The 17,440-nt window shown below is 60.1% G+C and overlaps 1 protein-coding gene across 4 annotated transcripts in view; it reads right to left on the bottom strand.

Annotated features, from left to right (window-relative positions):
- Nucleotides 1-1,444: 1,444 nt before the first annotated feature.
- LOC139162842 (phospholipid-transporting ATPase ID-like) overlaps nucleotides 1,445-17,440 on the bottom strand; it is a 42,075-nt gene continuing 26,079 nt past the window's right edge. The window contains exons 17-28 of one of the 4 annotated variants that reach the window (XM_070743678.1): nucleotides 16,112-16,227; nucleotides 14,860-15,024; nucleotides 13,567-13,678; nucleotides 12,823-12,928; nucleotides 10,149-10,287; nucleotides 9,567-9,750; nucleotides 8,990-9,213; nucleotides 6,594-6,677; nucleotides 5,058-5,303; nucleotides 4,249-4,387; nucleotides 3,942-4,072; nucleotides 1,445-3,045 (exon numbers count right to left, since the gene is read on the bottom strand). In XM_070743678.1, the coding sequence (XP_070599779.1) occupies nucleotides 2,821-3,045; nucleotides 3,942-4,072; nucleotides 4,249-4,387; nucleotides 5,058-5,303; nucleotides 6,594-6,677; nucleotides 8,990-9,213; nucleotides 9,567-9,750; nucleotides 10,149-10,287; nucleotides 12,823-12,928; nucleotides 13,567-13,678; nucleotides 14,860-15,024; nucleotides 16,112-16,227 (1,871 nt within the window). In that variant the 3' untranslated portion in view covers nucleotides 1,445-2,820. Of the gene's footprint in view, nucleotides 3,046-3,941; nucleotides 4,073-4,248; nucleotides 4,388-5,057; nucleotides 5,304-6,593; nucleotides 6,678-8,989; nucleotides 9,214-9,566; nucleotides 9,751-10,148; nucleotides 10,288-12,822; nucleotides 12,929-13,566; nucleotides 13,679-14,859; nucleotides 15,025-16,111; nucleotides 16,228-17,440 lie in introns of those variants that run through there. The other 3 variants (XM_070743679.1, XM_070743680.1, XM_070743681.1) reach the window with 3 other exon arrangements.

Here is a 17,440-nt window from a genome sequence, read left to right as displayed (position 1 = left end):
AATCAGCTGGCCGGCTGCACGTTGGAGCTGAGCAAGGGGAACGGCTCACGTGGCCGCAGACATGACCCCGTGTGGCACCTGTGGCACCTGTGCCATAGCTTTGCCGTCACTGGTACCGAATCTCTTGCATGGACTGGGCCGCCTCCAAGGCGCCTTTCAGCTCTGGTTATCCTCCTCCAACTCCTGGCTGGTCCTGGCAGGAACCTGGCCCAGATGCGGCTTATGGAGCAAGCCACCATTGTCTGGCGCACAGGGCCTGACCCAAGCCCCACCTTCCGTGTCCTGAGCTCAGGATCCGCACTTGGAGAGCCAGAGGCAAATCTGGCAAAGACCCTCCCCCCCCAGAAGAAATAAATGCCAAAAGGAGAGGGGGCCTCTGGCTCCTTTGATTGCAGGTGAGATCTCTGGGCACAGCCCCCCCGCCCCCTAACCAAAGGGTCATCATTAGGTTGGTTGCTTTGGGAGGGTTAAGCCAAGATTTTGGCCAGGCTCAGAGTTCAGGGCAGCCAGGGAGACCGAGAGCTTGGCTGCCCACCCACCGCACCTGGGCACCAGGACTCAGTCTGAGTCTCTGAAAATAAGCACAGCACACAGAACTGCTTTTGTTGGGGGGGGGAAAACAATGTGACCCAGGATGGGGGCCACCTCAGTCCCCAAGCTAAGGACGTTATAGGAATGGGGGCCACCACCGAGCCCTCTCGACTCCCAGGGCTGGCGTGAGGCTGATAGAAACATGGAAACACAGAAGATTGACAGCAGTCTGCCCTTCTACTATCTCCTGTGTATTTTATCTTAGGATGGATCTATGTTTATCCCAGGCATGTTTCAATTCAGTTCCTGTGGATTTCTCTACCACGTCTGCAGGAAGTTTGTTCCAATAATCTACTAATAATATTTTCTCCTGTGGCTTCTGATCTTTCCCCCCAACTAACCTCAGATTGTGGCCCCTTGTTCTTGGGTTCACTTTCCTATTGAAAACACTTCCCTCCTGGACCTTATTTAACCCTTTAACATATTTAAATGATGTTTCAATCACGTCCCCCTCCACTGATGCTCTGGGACCCCCAGCCCCGCCCCTGCCCCCTGTGCTTCTGCCATAGGGATGAATGAGCTCTTCCCCAGAGCAACCCCCCCCCCCCCTCGGCTCTTTGGGGCCTGAAGGGGCAATTTTGCTCCTCCAGGAGAGCTGACTTTTTTTCCTGAGTGACTAAAAGTGACCGAGAGTAAATAGTCGGGGGAGGGGGGAAGCACCGCAAAGCCCCACCCCCACCCCGGTCAAGGCCTGCAGTTCCCCAGAAGCGACATTTGCCTCCAAAAGCGATTCCAGGGTCCAGTTTGGGATGGAAACGGGCAGAGGGAGCTTGGGGCGGCTTCGTTTTATTTTATTTTCAGATCCACCAAGAGCTCAGTTTGTGAGAATACTTGCAATTATTTGGAGATGCGTCAAATAAATAATAGACATCTTCCCTTATATATATATTTATATATATATATTTATATATTTATATATTTAAAGCTGAACATTATAAATGTATTTCCCCTCCGCAAGCCTCCATTGCTGTGTGCATAGACATGCGGGCGTAAAAAAATTACAACACTGGATTTAGATTTGACTGGCATAATGTCCCTTCTGTTCCCTAATCCTGGCTGACCGTCATTTCCATAACCATCGTATGCAATAATTGTGGATGAAGGAAGACCACTCGGAGAATTAAACGGGAAAGCTCGCAGAGAAAGGCACCTCGGCAGGGGACCATGGTGGGACACATTTCCCGGGAAGCTTCCACCCTGCAGCGCCCCCCACCCCCAGGGATGCTCCCCCCCAAAGGGAGGGCGTCTCTCTTCTGAGGGGCCTGGGCAGCAGAGCTTTCCGGCCTGGTCAGCTAAGGCCACGGGAGGCTGGAGACCTTTCCTGGAAGCGGTGGGTGCCTGGCCACCCCAGCGGTGGGCGGGAGGGGGGAATTGCCGGTGGCCGTGGAGCCTCCCCCGGAGCAGCTTCTTCCAGCAGGCTGGCCCAGAAGATGGGGGTGGGGGGGCTCCTTTGCCAGCGCTTCCCCCTCCCTTCCAGGGCCTAGAGGCGCCAGAACCCCACAAGAGGGACCGGCTGGTTGCCAGCAGCGTTTCTGGCCTTGTTGTATTCAGTGTTGAGGCACCAAAGTTCAGGCCACAGCTCAGGTGCGCCGTGGGGCAAAGCGGTGCAGCACCAGGAGGGGGTCAGCATCTTCTGCAGGTGGGGGGGAGCAGCCTTGGGTGCAAGTAGTGATGACCGGAGCCTCTCTCTCCTCCCCCCACCATCCGCAAGGCTCAAGGGGGAAGCAACACATCCAGCACAGGAGGAGGGAAGGAGGGGGGAGCTCCAGCACCCCCTCCCCACGTGGCCTGCAGGTGGTGATGCATCCAGGACAGTGGCGGCCCCCCTCCACCCTTCCTGAGCCCCTTCCTCCGCTTGGGTCCCCAGGAGTCCAGACTTGCGCCACACTAGCCGCCCTCCTCCTCCGGGGCTGGAAAGCGGGGAGACCTCTCCATGGGCCCGGCCTTCGGAGGGTCTCAACCCCCATCCCCTCCTCTGCACGGAGTGCTCAGAAGCAGCGCTGGTCCAGCGTTCCACTTCAGGAGACCCAACGGGGCGGGAGGAGCTGGTGCTGCGGGCGAGTCCTGGGAACCGCGAGGGGCTCCGTCTGCCGCCCAGAGCCTGCCTGAAGCCCCTGCCCCGCTTCGGAATTGACGCCTGCGCCCCTCCGCGGTCATAGCATCTCCGTCGGTGGCCGGGTGGGTCTTTCCTTTCAGGGAGGGCTGGCTGGAGAGTGCCCCCCCCAGGTCTTACTTCTCCAGGCGTGGCCGGTACTTCTGGGCGGAGGGCGTGAAGGTGGCCGAGGCACCGGCGGGGGACTTGATCCGCATGTTCCGGCCGGAGGTGATGAGGTCGCCGAAGCCCTGCTGGTGCGAGAAGGCGTAGCCGGAGCGGCGGGAGACACTGCGCTGCAGGTAGCGCTTCAGGGCGGGTGGGCCGGGCGCCTTGCGCAGCTGCTTCACTTTGCGCATCACCTGCGCCAGAAGAAGGAGGAGGAGGAAGAGGAAGAAGAGGAGCCCGGCTGAGACGGGGAGGGGGCGTGCCTGGAGACCCTCATCCCCTGCCCAGCAGATGGGGCCGAGGGAGGGGCAGTGGGAGAGGAGAGGGATGGGGGGAGGGGGGGCCCTTTGGGGCCAAGCAACGCTAGGGAGGAAGGGGGCCTTCTGCCCCCCAGCAAGCAACCCCTCAATCACCCGCCTTCCTCCTCCCCCTCCCTTCATTCTCTCCAGGGGGTCAACTTAGCCCACAGGCCCCTCCCGCCTTCTCCCTGCCCCCCTCCCAGCTCTGTTACAATCGGAGTACAGATTAACAGAATTGGAAGAACTCCGCAGGGCCAGAAAGTGGGGTGGGGGTGGCAGCACCCCCAGAACCAGCTCTGCCTGTCTGGGCTGGCAAAGTGCTCCAAAGGACCACTAGGGGGCAGCATGATCACATGATAGTCACTGCAGTTAAGGAGGCCTCCTGATGACCTCTGCATGGGTCACCAGAGGGGGAGGAAATCCCCCCCATCTCTTGCAGGACAGGCCCTTGGGGAGAGCCGTGGGGTCCCCCAAAGAAGCTGCAGGGTCCCCTCCCCAACCTCGGGGGGGGGGTTGATCTGTCCCTTGCACTCAGCCCAGCTACCTCAAGGGGGTGTTGTGTGTGGTGGGGGGAATAGGAGGCTCTTGAAGGAGGGGGAACCATCAGCCCAGGAATCCCGTCGGATGCAGGTGGGCCGAAAGGAGCAGCGCTGGGCCCCCGTTGAAGGAGAGCCTCCCTTTCCCTGCCCACCTTGGGCACGAGGGGCAACCAGGCCCGGACACAGAGGGCAGGGGGCAGGGGTCCCCAGTAGGCCGGGGGAGGGAAGGTGGGGGCCAGCCGGCTGGCGTACCTGATCGCTGAGGCTGGGCATGAGCTGCGTCTTCAGGAAGCGGAAGGCGACGGAGGGCAGGACGCAGAGGCTGACGCAGAGGCAGATGGACAGCCAGACCTTCGGCTGGTTGAGGGTGTTGCGGGCGGTGCCTGGCGGGGGAGAGGTGGACTCCAGTGGCCCTGCTGGGCTGGGCAGGGCTGGGCAGGGCTAAGGGAGAAGGCAGGCGGCCCTGGGAACGTAGGGGCTCCCTCCCTCGTGATGCTGCCCTGGGGTGGGGGTGGGCCTTTGGGCGCCGAGTGGGACCCTTTGCGGCCTCTGAACCTACCGACGAAGGGGAAGGAGGTGGTGAAGATCTGGTAAGTGCCGTCGCTGTACAAGGTGAAGGTGATGACGAAGTAGATGGCCAGGCTGCCCCAGAGGAAGAGCTGGTTCACGGACGTCCAGTAGGCCGTGTCTAGGCCCATCTGCAGAAGGCAGTCCAGCTCAAGCAGCCGCTCCGGCTCACCTGGACCCCCTCCGTGCACCGGGGCTGGCTGCCTACACAAGGGCCGGATCGGCCAGCCTGGCTGAGGAAAGACCCTCTGGGCAGCAGCCACAAGGGCCAGCCTACACCCCTGGCCCCCCGCACTCAGTTAAGGCTGAATGGGGCCAAAGCCCATCGAGTCCAGCATTCCGTGTCACCCAGGGGACCCCCAAACTGTCCGTGGGGATCTTGAGCAGAAGGAGAAGGCCAGACCCTCCCTTTCCCTGGACACCCCCCCCCCAAGAAATGGGGCCCTGGAGAACCCTGCCTGCCTCAACCACTTGGGGGGCTCCAGGCTCCCACTTCAGCTGAGCAGCCCCCCTTGGGCCACCCGAGGCAATGGGGGCTCGGCTTCATCATCAGGTTCCTGGTGTTTCGGTGGGGGAGCAGCTTTCCCCGACCCGAAACCCCCCACCCACCCAGTGTGCAGCTGAATGGCCAACCAAGGTTTAACAGAAGCCAAGATGGCTGGGAGTTAGGGTTAGGCTTTGGCTTAACGGGTCAGCCGAGCGGGCAGTGGGGAGGCTGGGGCTCAAGGGAGGCTCCCTCGGGAGAAAGAGCCTGGCCGGGGGAGGGGGCACTGGAGCTGTTGGGGAGGCGGGGGCCCCTACCTGGACGGACACCACGATGAGCAGGCAGGTCTGGACCATGAGGGCAAAGGACTGGTAGTCGGTGACGTCCCTCCCGTCTGTCCGCATGGAGTTGAGGGTGGCCCCGTACGGGACCAGGAACAGCACCAGGGAGCTGTAGATGCTGTACAGGATGCACTTGGCAAACTCCTTCTTGTTGAAGTAGAGGTTCTGCTGACCGGGCCCGTACAGCTGCGGGAACTGCAGGCTCCAGCGGTCATCCACATCCTGGAGGGAGGAAGAGGAGGCTGGGGGCTGGAGGAGGCGGGCAGGCCCTGCCCCTGAGGGAGGGAGGGGCCCTAACACACACACACACACACACACACACACACAAGCTAAGCCCAGGCCGAGCCTAGGAGCTGACCACACTTGTCCCTGGCAGGCCAGCAGGGATGGGCCAGCTTGATTCGGCTATTCATTTATTTGACTTCTATGCTGCCCAATCCTGCAGGACTCCGGGTGGATTACCACAATACAACAATTCAAACTAATTATTATTATTATTATTATTATTATTATTATTATTATTATTATTATTTATTAGATGTGTATGCCGCCCCTCTCTGCAGACTCGGGGCGGTTAAAGTCAAATATTAAGCAGTAAAACCCTATTGAACTAGTCAGTCAATCTTAATAGCAATGAAACGACCATACACTAATACAGTGATGGGGAGCCTTTTTTTCCTTGGGTGTCGAAAGAGTGTGAGCGCATGCTATCGTCCATGCGCGAGTGCCCACACCCATAACTCAATGCCTGGGGAGGGCGAAAACAGCTTCCCCCTGCCTAGTAATAGTAATATTGACCCTAGTAATATTGAGACCCCATAACAGAGATGGGTGGCCCCTCGCTTTGCACGGAAGGTCTCCTCTCCCAGGAGACGCTGAATGCGGTCGAGGGAGAAGCCCCCCCCACGGGGCCACACCAGGTCATTCTGCTCCCCAGACCCCCCCCATCCTTCCACGAAGCCTGCTAGCTCAGGTGCCATGGGGGTGATATAAAATCCCGCTGAGGTCTCACAGGCCCAGGAGAGGTTGGCCAGCGGAGTGGCCCCCCTGCTTTCATCTCAGAGTGGGCCTGAAAGGGTCCCGGGTCACCTGCTGCACCTCACCCCCTCCCTCTCTGGGCTTTTCCCAAAGGGGGAGGGGACAAGGGAGGGTGGGGGCCCTGGGCTTTCTCCTCTGGGGAACACAGGGTGCGGATCTTCAAAGGGTCTGGGTGGACCTGAACTCAGACTTTGGCCTTCATTCATTCGTGAAGCAAGGGTCCTTCCCATGGGAAATATTTACATCTCAAACAAATACAATGACCGATGGGATCCCTTTGAAGGCTGGCCGTTAGGGGGCACCGGTGGGTCATCGCTTGAGAGAAAGGCCTGGCTTCCTGGGCTCAGAGAATAATGTTGACGGTCACCTGCCACCACCTATAAACCAGGCCGTGGGGGGGAAGGGGACCCCAGCGAGGGGGGCTTCTTTCTTCCTGAGCTCAAAGCAGGCAAGGGCTCCACGAGCGACGCTCACCTGGTCAAAGAGGCTCATCCCAAGCACCGGCAAACAGGTGTACACCATGTTGTAGAGGGTGATGAACCATTCATCGTACACCGTCTGCAGGGGAAGGATAGCAAGAGCATTTTAGACGTATCTGCCGCTTCAGCCCCAACCCTCTGGGTCCTCATTTGACCCCCTCGGAAGGACGGAAGGCTGAGTCCACCTGGAGCCGGTGGAGAGATTTGAACCGCTGAACTACATACAGCTAGCAGTTAGCTGAAGGAGCCTGCAGGGATGCACTCTAACCGCTCTGCCACCGGGGCTCTTAGAAGAAGGGGGGTGGGCAGAGGGGAACGGCAGGTACCAAACCTTCAATCTGGAGACCAGTGGACAGAGGGGGGGAGGGCCACGGCTCTTCCTGGATCCCTGTCACTCATGTGCGGTGTCCTGCCTTTCTCAAGGAGGCCTATCATTCACTTATTACATTTATGAGATGCCCCCCTGCCTCAGAGGTGGGTCTGAGGCCAGGCTCTTCCCCCTGTTCTCCCCCCTGCCCCCTGCCTGTGGGTCACTCCGTCCGCCAGGGGCTGCTGTGCAAATGAGCAGCTGTTATGTTGGCGTGCAAGGCTGCCCCTACAGGAGAGAATCTGGTTTGCCTTAGAAAACAGACCATCCCTCCAGGGGATGCGAGTTGCCCTTCCTGTCTGCACTGGACGTCGGGGAGCTCTGGCTGACCACAGCCACAACCGAGGGCAGAGGCCGAGTTCTATGGGGCCACAGGTGAGTGACCAGAGATGGAAGACTGTGACTTGGAACCTAAGGGAAGGAAGAGGCCGGAGGGGAGGGAAGCCGGGCTTTGGACAGGGCCTGGACATTAAGAGGGAATGAAGGAGAATCAGCGCAGGAGACAAACTCTGGCGGAGGGACAAAGCGGTGCGGCTTTCCCTAGAAGGTGGTAGGGCGACAGTAGGCCCGTCCATCCGTCCGTCCACCTGTCACTCTATCTGTCAAATGTGATTTGATGCAGCTGGCTGGCTAAGAATAGAATAGAATAAGAGGTTTCTTTACTGGCTAAGAGTGACTGGACACACAAGGGATTTGTCTTTGGTGCAGATGCTCTCAGTGGTCATCAAAGAAAAAAGAGACATTGGTCAAGAATCATGGGAGACAACACACAAGGGAGGGTGACCGCCACAGCCACTGGTCAGCTGGGTCCAAGTAACACTCTTGTACAGAAGGCTGTGTATGTGTGTGTGCGCGTACAGGCAGGTCCTTGACTTATGACTTATGGCCGCTGGCTTAACGACTGCCTGAACTCAATTGAAGACCCAGCTGGAGCTCCTTATGATCTGTTTTCGAAGTTGCCATGGTTACGCAGAGTTGCACGCCCCCCCTCCCCCCGTGGTCGTGTGATCGTGTTGTGGGTGCTTGGCAACCCCCCCACCCGCACGACTCCAGTGTGTCCATCTCCCCCAATTCTGGCCTCTGCTCACAGCTTCCAGTACAAAATGCCCAGGTGGAGGAGACGTCTGCTTTTGTTGCACCACAAAATATGCGGAGAAGCCAGGTGTGGTCCTGGGGGGGGGCGACTTATACCCCTCCTGCCCTCCCTGTGGAGAGTGGGGTGCTGTGCAAGGCCAAGCTGTGGGGTCAGTGTCCCAGTCCCCACCCTGGAAGGCACACGCGCACGGGATGCGGATCCAGACGGGGAAACCACTGGGAGGGAGGACTTTCCATGGCAACGGAACCCAGTGTCCAGCCGGTGCAGAGGTTGGGGGTGAGTCCACGGCTGGCCCCCACTATCTGTAGAAGGCCTGATGTTGATGGGGACCTGGGAGGGGGGGGTTTTCAGGAGGGAGCCGATGCAGCCCCCAAGCCTTCTTTCTTTGAGGGGCCCAAGGCCATCCTGTGCCCTCCCACCTGGGTGGAAGCGGAAGGAGGACCGGCCACGCTGGCACAATCTGAGTGGGCAACGTGACAAGGTTGTGGGTGGGGGGACAAGGGACGTGAACTTCCAACCGGGTGGGAATCTCAGACCCAGGTCCCCCAGGGTCAGTGCCAGGATTCCTTTGACTCGGACCCTGAGTTCGCTTGGAGGCTCCTGGAACTTCAACACCCGGGACCAGAAGTGGTGAGCACGAATGACAAGAATTTCATGTCAATATAGGGGGAAGCTTCCCGGTGGTAAGTTTCTGTGTGACAATAGCTACAAAGATTGTGGACCCTCCGATGTGGCTTTGAGAAGTGGGAAGTGAACTGGCTCTCTCTCTGCAGGTGGGTGTGGTTCTTGCACGAGGGCTGACGGACGCTAATCCACCTGCTGGCCCCTCGCCTGAAAGTCCGGGTGGACGAGAGACGGACGGTCTAGCTGGGCTCTGGACCCAGCCCTCAGCCCCCTCCCCCCTGGGGGGCTCAGCGGAGGCCAGTACCTGGGCAGAGAATCCGGAGAAGAACCCGTACCAGAAGTGAACCAGCGTGAAGGCAAAGTTTTTGTAGAAGAAGTAGGACAGGAACTTGCACATGCGGAGGTACGACCAGCGGCCATGGACCAGCAGCAGCCGCTGGAGGTAGCGGAACTGGGCGAAGGAGAAGTCGCTGGACATCACCGCCTGCATCCCCTCCTGGCCACTGATGCCGACGCCGATGTGAGCAGCTGGGAGACCAAGCGGGGAGGCCCTCAGCAGGGACAGCCGGACCGGCAGAAGCGGGTGGGCGCCAGGGCCACACGTCCCGTCCCACCGTGGCTGCTACGCTGGGCCCCCACAAGCCCAGAGAAATGGGGCGCAGGAAGGAAGAGCAGGCGGGGTCAGAAAGAGACTGACCCTAGAGGGGCCGCACGATGCCTTTCCATGGCTGGGGCGGAGGGGGGCTTCCCCGCTCGATTTGCTTTCCATCCCCTGCCCCTCCCCCCTGCCCTGGCTCCTTGTGGCCGGAGCCCCTCTGCTTCTGCAGCTTCTCCCCCCTGCCTGGGACCTGGACGAGAGCCGGGACCCCAGCCGCACTCACTTTTGATCATGCCAACATCATTTGCGCCGTCCCCGATGGCCAGGGTGACGGCGTTCTTGTACTTCTTCACCAGCTCCACCACCTGGGCCTTCTGCAGGGGGGTCACCCGGCAGCATATCACCGTCTTACACAGGCAGGCTGTGTCCACCAGCAGCTCGGAGAGCTCCCCGTCCAGCGCGTAGGCCTGCCAGGGGGCACAGAGCGGACGAGAGGGGATGGCCCTTCTCCCGAGGCTGGAGGGCAAAGCACTCGGGAAGAGGGAGGTGCCTGGCGCCAACACCTCCCTGAGGACCAGCCCCTTGTCTGGCCTGAACTGCCACTTAAGACTCCCTTGCTTGCTTATTACTAGACCAACGTATCTGGCTGACCCCTCACAGCATCAGCAACACATTGGAAACCTCCAGTGGCTTCAGACCAAATCGAATCTCGTAACCCGCCTGGAGCAGGTCCAGGCCCTCAGTGCCACGCGACTGGCAGGATCGGGACCAGCCTGGCCTCAGGGGAAGAGGCGGAGCCAAGTGCTGGGGGGGCCGGGGGCTCCCGCTCTGTGGCAGAAGGGGGGCAGCCTCGGGGCCACCTTACCAGGCTGTGCCCATTAATGACCAGGCCGTAGTCCCCGTTGGTGGGGTCTTTGTTCCAGAAACCGGAGGAGCTGGACTTGTTGATGCCGATCTCTTCGGTCTTCTCGTCAAGGTCTCCTTGAATCCGGTCCCTGGCTATCCTGGAAAAGAGGCCACGCGGTGAGCCTCAGGTGGGGGTGGGGGGGTCCTGTCCATGCAGGGGGGGGCTTGATGCTCCTGAGGATGGGGAGGGAAGTGGTTGCATGCCCTTGCCAAGGCTCGACGGGGGGAGCAGGGGGCCACCAGGCACACCTATTGGCTGCCAGAGCCCCCGCAACCCTGACCCCAGCAACCCCCAGTGGGTCCCGCCCCACTCAGGCCACCACGGAGCTGCGAGTGGAGCCGCTGCTGCCTCGGTGGCCTTCCTGTCACTGAGACGTATTTGCTCTGGGCCAAGTGGGCTCTTCTATGAGCTTTGGACTTCAACTCCCAGAATTCCTGGGTCAGCCATGCCAGCTGAGGAATTCTGGGAGATGAAGTCCACAGGTCATAGGAGGGCCCACCTGTTCCGACCCCTGCTCAGGGCCTCAGTGGCCCCGTTGAGGCGGGAGAAAGCCCAGGGGGAAACACACGCATGAGCCCCCCGACTGAGAAGCAGCCTTGCCAGCAGCCTTGGCCCATGCGGCCTCCCACGGCCCCCTCCCCTCTGCCTCGGACTCTGCGGAAGGAGCCCCTGGCACCAAGGGAGGGAGGGAGGGAGGATGGGAGGGAGGGAGGCCGCTTGCAGAGCTCGGGGAGGCGGGTGCCTGCAGCCCAGAAACGGGGTGCATCAATGAGAAGCCCCCCCTTCCTGCCTCCTTTGAAGACACCCCAGGTGAGACCTCCCCCCCAGGGAGACCCCCCCTTTGGTCAGACCCGGGATGCCCAGTGAGGCCCCCTCGGCCCCTCCAGGCACCGGCTGGGGAAGGTTGTCCCTCCCAGGTGGGACCTGAGAGCAAAGGAGCAGAGACCCCCCCCTCACCTGAGCTGATCCTCCACCTCCTCCCTCCCAGGTGGGACATGAGAGCAAAGGGGCAGAGACCCCCCCTCACCTGAGCTGATCCTCCACCTCCTCCCTCCCAGGTGGGGACATGAGAGCAAAGGGGCAGAGACCCCCCCTCACCTGAGCTGATCCTCCACCTCCTCCCTCCCAGGTGGGACCTGAGAGCAAAGGGGCAGAGACCCCCCCTCACCTGAGCTGATCCTCCACCTCCTCCCTCCCAGGTGGGACATGAGAGCAAAGGAGCAGAGACCCCCCCTCACCTGAGCTGATCCTCCACCTCCTCCCTCCCAGGTGGGACCTGAGAGCAAAGGGGCAGAGACCCCCCCTCACCTGAGCTGATCCTCCACCTCCTCCCTCCCAGGTGGGACCTGAGAGCAAAGGGGCAGAGACCCCCCCTCACCTGAGCTGATCCTCCACCTCCTCCCTCCCAGGTGGGACCTGAGAGCAAAGGGACAGAGACCCCCCTCACCTGAGCTGATCCTCCACCTCCTCCCTCCCAGGTGGGACCTGAGAGCAAAGGAGCAGAGACCCTCCCTCACCTGAGCTGATCCTCCACCTCCTCCCTCCCAGGTGGGACCTGAGAGCAAAGGGCAGAGACCCTCCCTCACCTGAGCTGATCACCTCCTCCCTCCCAGGTGGGACCTGAGAGCAAAGGGGCAAAGTCCCCCCCTCACCTGAGCTGATCCTCCACCTCCTCCCTCCCAGGTGGGACCTGAGAGCAAAGGGGCAGAGACCCTCCCTCACCTGAGCTGATCCTCCACCTCCTCCCTCCCAGGTGGGACATGAGAGCAAAGGGGCAAAGTCCCCCCCTCACCTGAGCTGATCCTCCACCTCCTCCCTCCCAGGTGGGACCTGAGAGCAAGGGGGCAGAGACCCTCCCTCACCTGAGCTGATCCTCCACCTCCTCCCTCCCAGGTGGGACATGAGAGCAAAGGGGCAAAGTCCCCCCCCTCACCTGAGCTGATCCTCCACCTCCTCCCTCCCAGGTGGGACCTGAGAGCAAAGGGGCAGAGACCCTCCCTCACCTGAGCTGATCCTCCACCTCCTCCCTCCCAGGTGGGACCTGAGAGCAAAGGGGCAAAGTCCCCCCCTCACCTGAGCTGATCCTCCACCTCCTCCCTCCCAGGTGGGACCTGAGAGCAAAGGGGCAGAGACCCTCCCTCACCTGAGCTGATCCTCCACCTCCTCCCTCCCAGGTGGGACCTGAGAGCAAAGGGGCAGAGACCCCCCCTCACCTGAGCTGATCCTCCACCTTCTCCCTCCCAGGTGGGACATGAGAGCAAAGGGGCAGAGACCCCCTCTCACCTGAGCTGATCCTCCACCTTCTCCCTCCCAGGTGGGACCTGAGAGCAAAGGGGCAGAGACCCTCCCTCACCTGAGCTGATCCTCCACCTTCTCCCTCCCAGGTGGGACCTGAGAGCAAAGGGGCAAAGTCCCCCCCTCACCTGAGCTGATCCTCCACCTTCTCCCTCCCAGGTGGGACCTGAGAGCAAAGGGGCAGAGACCCTCCCTCACCTGAGCTGATCCTCCACCTCCTCCCTCCCAGGTGGGACCTGAGAGCAAAGGGGCAGAGACCCCCCTCACCTGAGCTGATCCTCCACCTTCTCCCTCCCAGGTGGGACATGAGAGCAAAGGGGCAGAGACCCCCTCTCACCTGAGCTGATCCTCCACCTCCTCCCAGCTGTCGCCGTCAATGACAAAAATCTCCCTCATGGCGTCATAGAGCATGTTGCAGGAATAGCCGATGTTCACTGCGGTCTCTGGAGAAGCAGAAGCCCCCCCCCCACATCCATTAGTTTCAGGGAGGAGAAAGACCCCCCCTCCTCTCCCCATAGGGTGCCCAGTTGCCTCCCTATAGGGCCCTGGGGGGGAGGGAGCCCCAGCTCTGCACCCAGGAAATTGGCCCGCCAGCCACAAGGCCGGACCCTCCTCTGTGGCCGAAGGGTCTCACTTCTTTGCCAGCCTCCCTCCCCCCTCCAGCCCTTCCCTCTGCACCCCCCACCCCCACCCCAGCCATTTTTCTTGTCCCCCCCCCCTTTTTTCCTCTTTTGGCCGTGCAGTTTTCTCTTCCTCAAAGACCAGGTGACTCCCTGCTTCCTCGTCGCCCCCCCCCCCCCGTTCCATGCTCCCCTCCTGATCCCGGCTTCCAGCAGGCCAGGGATTTGTTGGGAAGGCTGGGCGGCCCCTGCCTTTGCCCCCAAGGACACCGAGGAAAGACCCCCGAAACAGGGGGCACCTGTCCAGGAGCCTCTCTGGGGTGGGAGCAGGGCCTTCCTTGTCACCAGAGGGGATCGGCAGGAGGGCCCAGGCGCCCCCCGTGGTGTGCTGGTGTGCCCCCCCGGGTTCTCTGAGTTTGGGCCTCAGCCCCCCTTCCCGTCCCCCTCCCTCCAGCCAATACCTTGCTTGTCCCCGGTCAGCACCCAGATTTTGATGTGGGCCTTTCCCAGGATCTCAATGGTCTGGGGGACCCCTTCCTGCAGCTTGTCCTCTACGGCGGTGGCACCCAGCAGCTGCGGAGAGAGAAGGGAGGGGCGGTGGGGAGCTTCGTGCGTCATTCCTCTCCAGCCCCCCCCCCCCCCCGCCTCCTGTTGCCTGGCCAGCCACTAGGCATTCACGGTGGGGGGAAAGGGCAGAGGGGGCCATCAATCCAGGGGTCGGAATAGGCCAGAGTGGCTCAAGGGAACTTTCGCTGTCTGCGGCCTTCATAGGCAATATTATTATTATTATTATTATTATTATTATTATTATTATTATTAACAATACAATTATTATTATTATTATTATTATTATTATTATTATTATTATTAACAATACAACACAGCAAACGAGATCACTATGCTGGATTTCGTATTTCATCACCAGTCGGGCGCTTCCCAAGCACCTAGGACTGCGTGATGTAGCGGCGAATTATGTTTGCCGATCCCAGTAAAGCCGCCTTTTGCAATTGACAGATGGAGATGTTGTCAATTCCGATGGAATATCATCATCATCATCATCATCATCATCATCATCATCATCATCTAGATTTGTATGCCGCCCTTCTCCGAAGACTCGGGGCATTGCACTGCAGGCCATGAAAACCTCCCTGGTGGTGGAGCCTTTGGGAAGGCCGAATGGTTGAAGAGGCTCTGCGCCCCCCTCCCCCCCAAGAGATTGGCCAGGATAAGAACAGTGAGGGCCCCCCAGGCCCCAGAAGAAAGTGACCACAGCAGGACAGGGGAAACGCTTCCAGGCCAATGAGACGTGGGCATTGCATCTTAAAATCAGTAATATAATAACAATAAAATAATGTCTTAAAAGCAACACTCAGTCTAATTCCAGGCCTGTGGGAAAAGCCAGGTCTTATGGTAATGCAAATCTCTGGGGGCAGTTGGTTCCAAAGGATCGGAGCCACCCCAGAGAAGACCCTTCCCCAAGGTCCCGCCAACCGGCATTGCTTGTCGGACGGGACCTGGAGAACGCTGACTCCGTGGGCCCTGACTGACCGCAGCCAGTTGAGAGGTCAGCTTTTCAGATACCTGGCACAGGGGTCCCAAGAAGAGCCCTGCAGGAAACATTCCTCGACCGCCAAACCTTTCAGCAGAACCGGATGCTGCCGGTGCTTGGTGGCTCAAGGGCACGGGGGCTTCCCGGTGGGCACCGGCTGCTGGGGCTGGTGGAGGGGAGGGGCTTCCCCTGGCGAGGCGCCTACCTGCAGGTCTCTCTCGATCTCGTCGTAGAGCTCGGACAGCTTTCCCTCCCGGTCTTGCAAGCTGGTGCTGGCCTTGTGGTGGCGCTTCCGCCAGGTCTCAAAGTAAGACTCCTCCAAGTCCCGGTAGGCCACCACCAGGGTCCGCAGGCCTTCCCCAGCAAACTCCTAGGAAGACGGCAGGCTCAGGGCCCCCAGACCACCCATGAGGGTGTGTGTGTGTGTGTGTGTGTGTGTCCAAAGACCCCCCTCCCCTCCCCCTCCTGGGCAGGACAGGAAGCAACGGGTGGGAACTCCCTCCAGGGGAGAAGCGACCTGGAACTAGGGAGAAATGTCCCGACGGTGAGGACAATGGAACAGCTTGCCACCAGAAGCTGTGGGTGCCCCACCAGTGGACTGGACTGAAATCATGTGGGGTCTCCCGCTTGAATAAGGGGCTGGACTGGAAGACCCCCAAGGTCCCTTCTAGCGCTGTCCTATTCTACACCTCTCCTTCCCAGGGCTGGGAACTGTTGCCCCACACCCAACCTGTGGGGAGGGAGGGCGGAGGCAGGTCAGGGGGCACCTCTGGGCACATGAGCTGCAAAGGCAGCACGGGCGGCCTGTGTCTCCAGGGGTTTGTTTAATTGAATCTAATCTCTAGGCCACCCGACTACAGGAGGACTCTGCACATCTAAACAGTTCAAAACCCCCTTTGTAAAATCATCCTTTCTGCCCGGATTTCAAAGACGGGCCCTTCAAACACAGGCCCCAGGCCTGCCGGCAGAGTTGGGGGTCTTTGAGGCTTCCACGAAGGTCAGCACGGATCTCAGGGGGCAGCTGGGTTTGCGCCAAAGGGGCTTCCTTGGGGCACAGCAGCTGCTCCGCTGGGAGCCCTCTGCCCCACGGCCTGGGGTGCGCTCATGGCCAAGGCGAGGGGCCCGCTTTCTCCTCTGTGGCTCTGTGCAACCAGGGAACCCAACGGACAGAGAAGAGGCTCCGGGCCAGGCCAGAGAAGGAGCCCGGTCAGTGCTCGAGGCTGCCCCCCAGGTGCGCTCGGGGGGACCCAGGAGACCCTGTGCAGGAGAGGGAGGCCAGCCGGCAACTCCGCAGCCACCTCTGCCACCTCCCCACTTCTGTGCCCAGCTCTGTGATTGGCATGGAGGAGGCCTGGTGGGGAGGGGGCAGCACGGCCAAGGGGCCAGGAAGCAGGTGGCAAGCCAGCAAGCCAGCCGCCTCCCACCTGTGCTTGGAAGGAGCGGGGGGGCAGACCTACATCCAGGTGCTCGTTGGTCTCTTCCTCGAGCTCTTTGCAGGAGGGGTGGAGGAGCTTGTACAGGACGGTGTCGGCCCCTTTGCAGTACAGGGTCAGCTGGCCCCTCGGGTCTCGCACTGGGAACAAGGCAAGAAGGGCAGAAGGTGAGTCTGCAGCAGGTGGAGCCCCTAGAAAAAGACACCCCCCCTTCCTCATCTCTCCCCCTCCCCTCCAGCACTCCAAACCGGCCACAAAGAGGCCCCAAGCGCCATCGGTCCTTCTTTTGCACCACCGACAGGTTGTCTGAATTGTCCCTCACTAGTTGCCCATCTCAGGCATGAGAGAATGTCTGTACTCGGGGTTGAACTGTGGAGTCTTTGGTGCTCCCTGAGCTTGTGTGTGTGTGTTACCTCACGGATGTTTCATTATTTATTTATTTATAATACCGACTGTGACCGACCAGAGAGGTAGGAGGAGAACCACCGTAGGCCGGTGCCCCCCACTCCCCAACCCCTCCAGTCGGTGCAGAACGATACCATGGCCGATGGTATCAAAAGCTGCAAGAAGTCAAGGAGCACCAGGATAGAGGATAAACCCCTGTCCTGGGCCCACAAGAGATCATCCATCAGCGCAACCAAAGCAGTTTCCGTGCTGCAGCTGTGCCTGAATCCTGATGTTGAGGGCCCAGATAATCGGCTTCATCCAAGGACTGTTGGAGCTGGAGCGACACCACCTTCTCAACAACCTTCCCCATAAAGGGAAGGTTGGAGACTGGTCGATAGTTGTTAAGGATGGCTGGGTCCAGGGAAGGCTTCTTGATGAGGGGGCGCACAAGTGCTTCCTTGTAGGGAGCTGGGAATGACCCCCCCCTCAAAGAAGCATTGGTAATCTCCTGGACCCAGCTCCGTGTCACCTCCCTGCTGGCCGAAACCAGCCAGGAGGGACACGGGTCCAATAAGCAGGTGGTGGAACTCACAGCTCCAATGGCCTTGTCCACTTCATCAGGTGTCACCAGGCAAACTCCTCCCACACAGATAGACTAGGACGGGCCCCTGTCACCTCGACTGACTCATTGTCAGCCGACACTGCGATCCAATTGGAGTCGAGGTCTGTCCGGATCTGAGCAATTTTATCTGCGAAAAACTGGTTAGATGCCTCAGCACTGCCCTACGAGGGTCCCTCAACTGCCCCCTGATTAAGGAGGGAGCGAGTCACCCTAAACAGGGCGGCTGGGTGGGGTTCTGCCGATGCGATCAGGGCGACATTATACGCGCATCTTGTCACCCTGAGCGCCACTTTTACAAGTGTTTGGTCAGATTCAGATTTGCGTCTCCTCCTCCACTTCTCATT

This window comes from Erythrolamprus reginae, chromosome 2, assembly GCF_031021105.1.
Source record: "Erythrolamprus reginae isolate rEryReg1 chromosome 2, rEryReg1.hap1, whole genome shotgun sequence".
Classification (NCBI taxonomy): Eukaryota; Metazoa; Chordata; class Lepidosauria; order Squamata; family Dipsadidae; genus Erythrolamprus; species Erythrolamprus reginae.
Note: the sequence above shows the minus strand (reverse complement) of the source record. Positions and strands in the feature narration are given on the sequence as shown.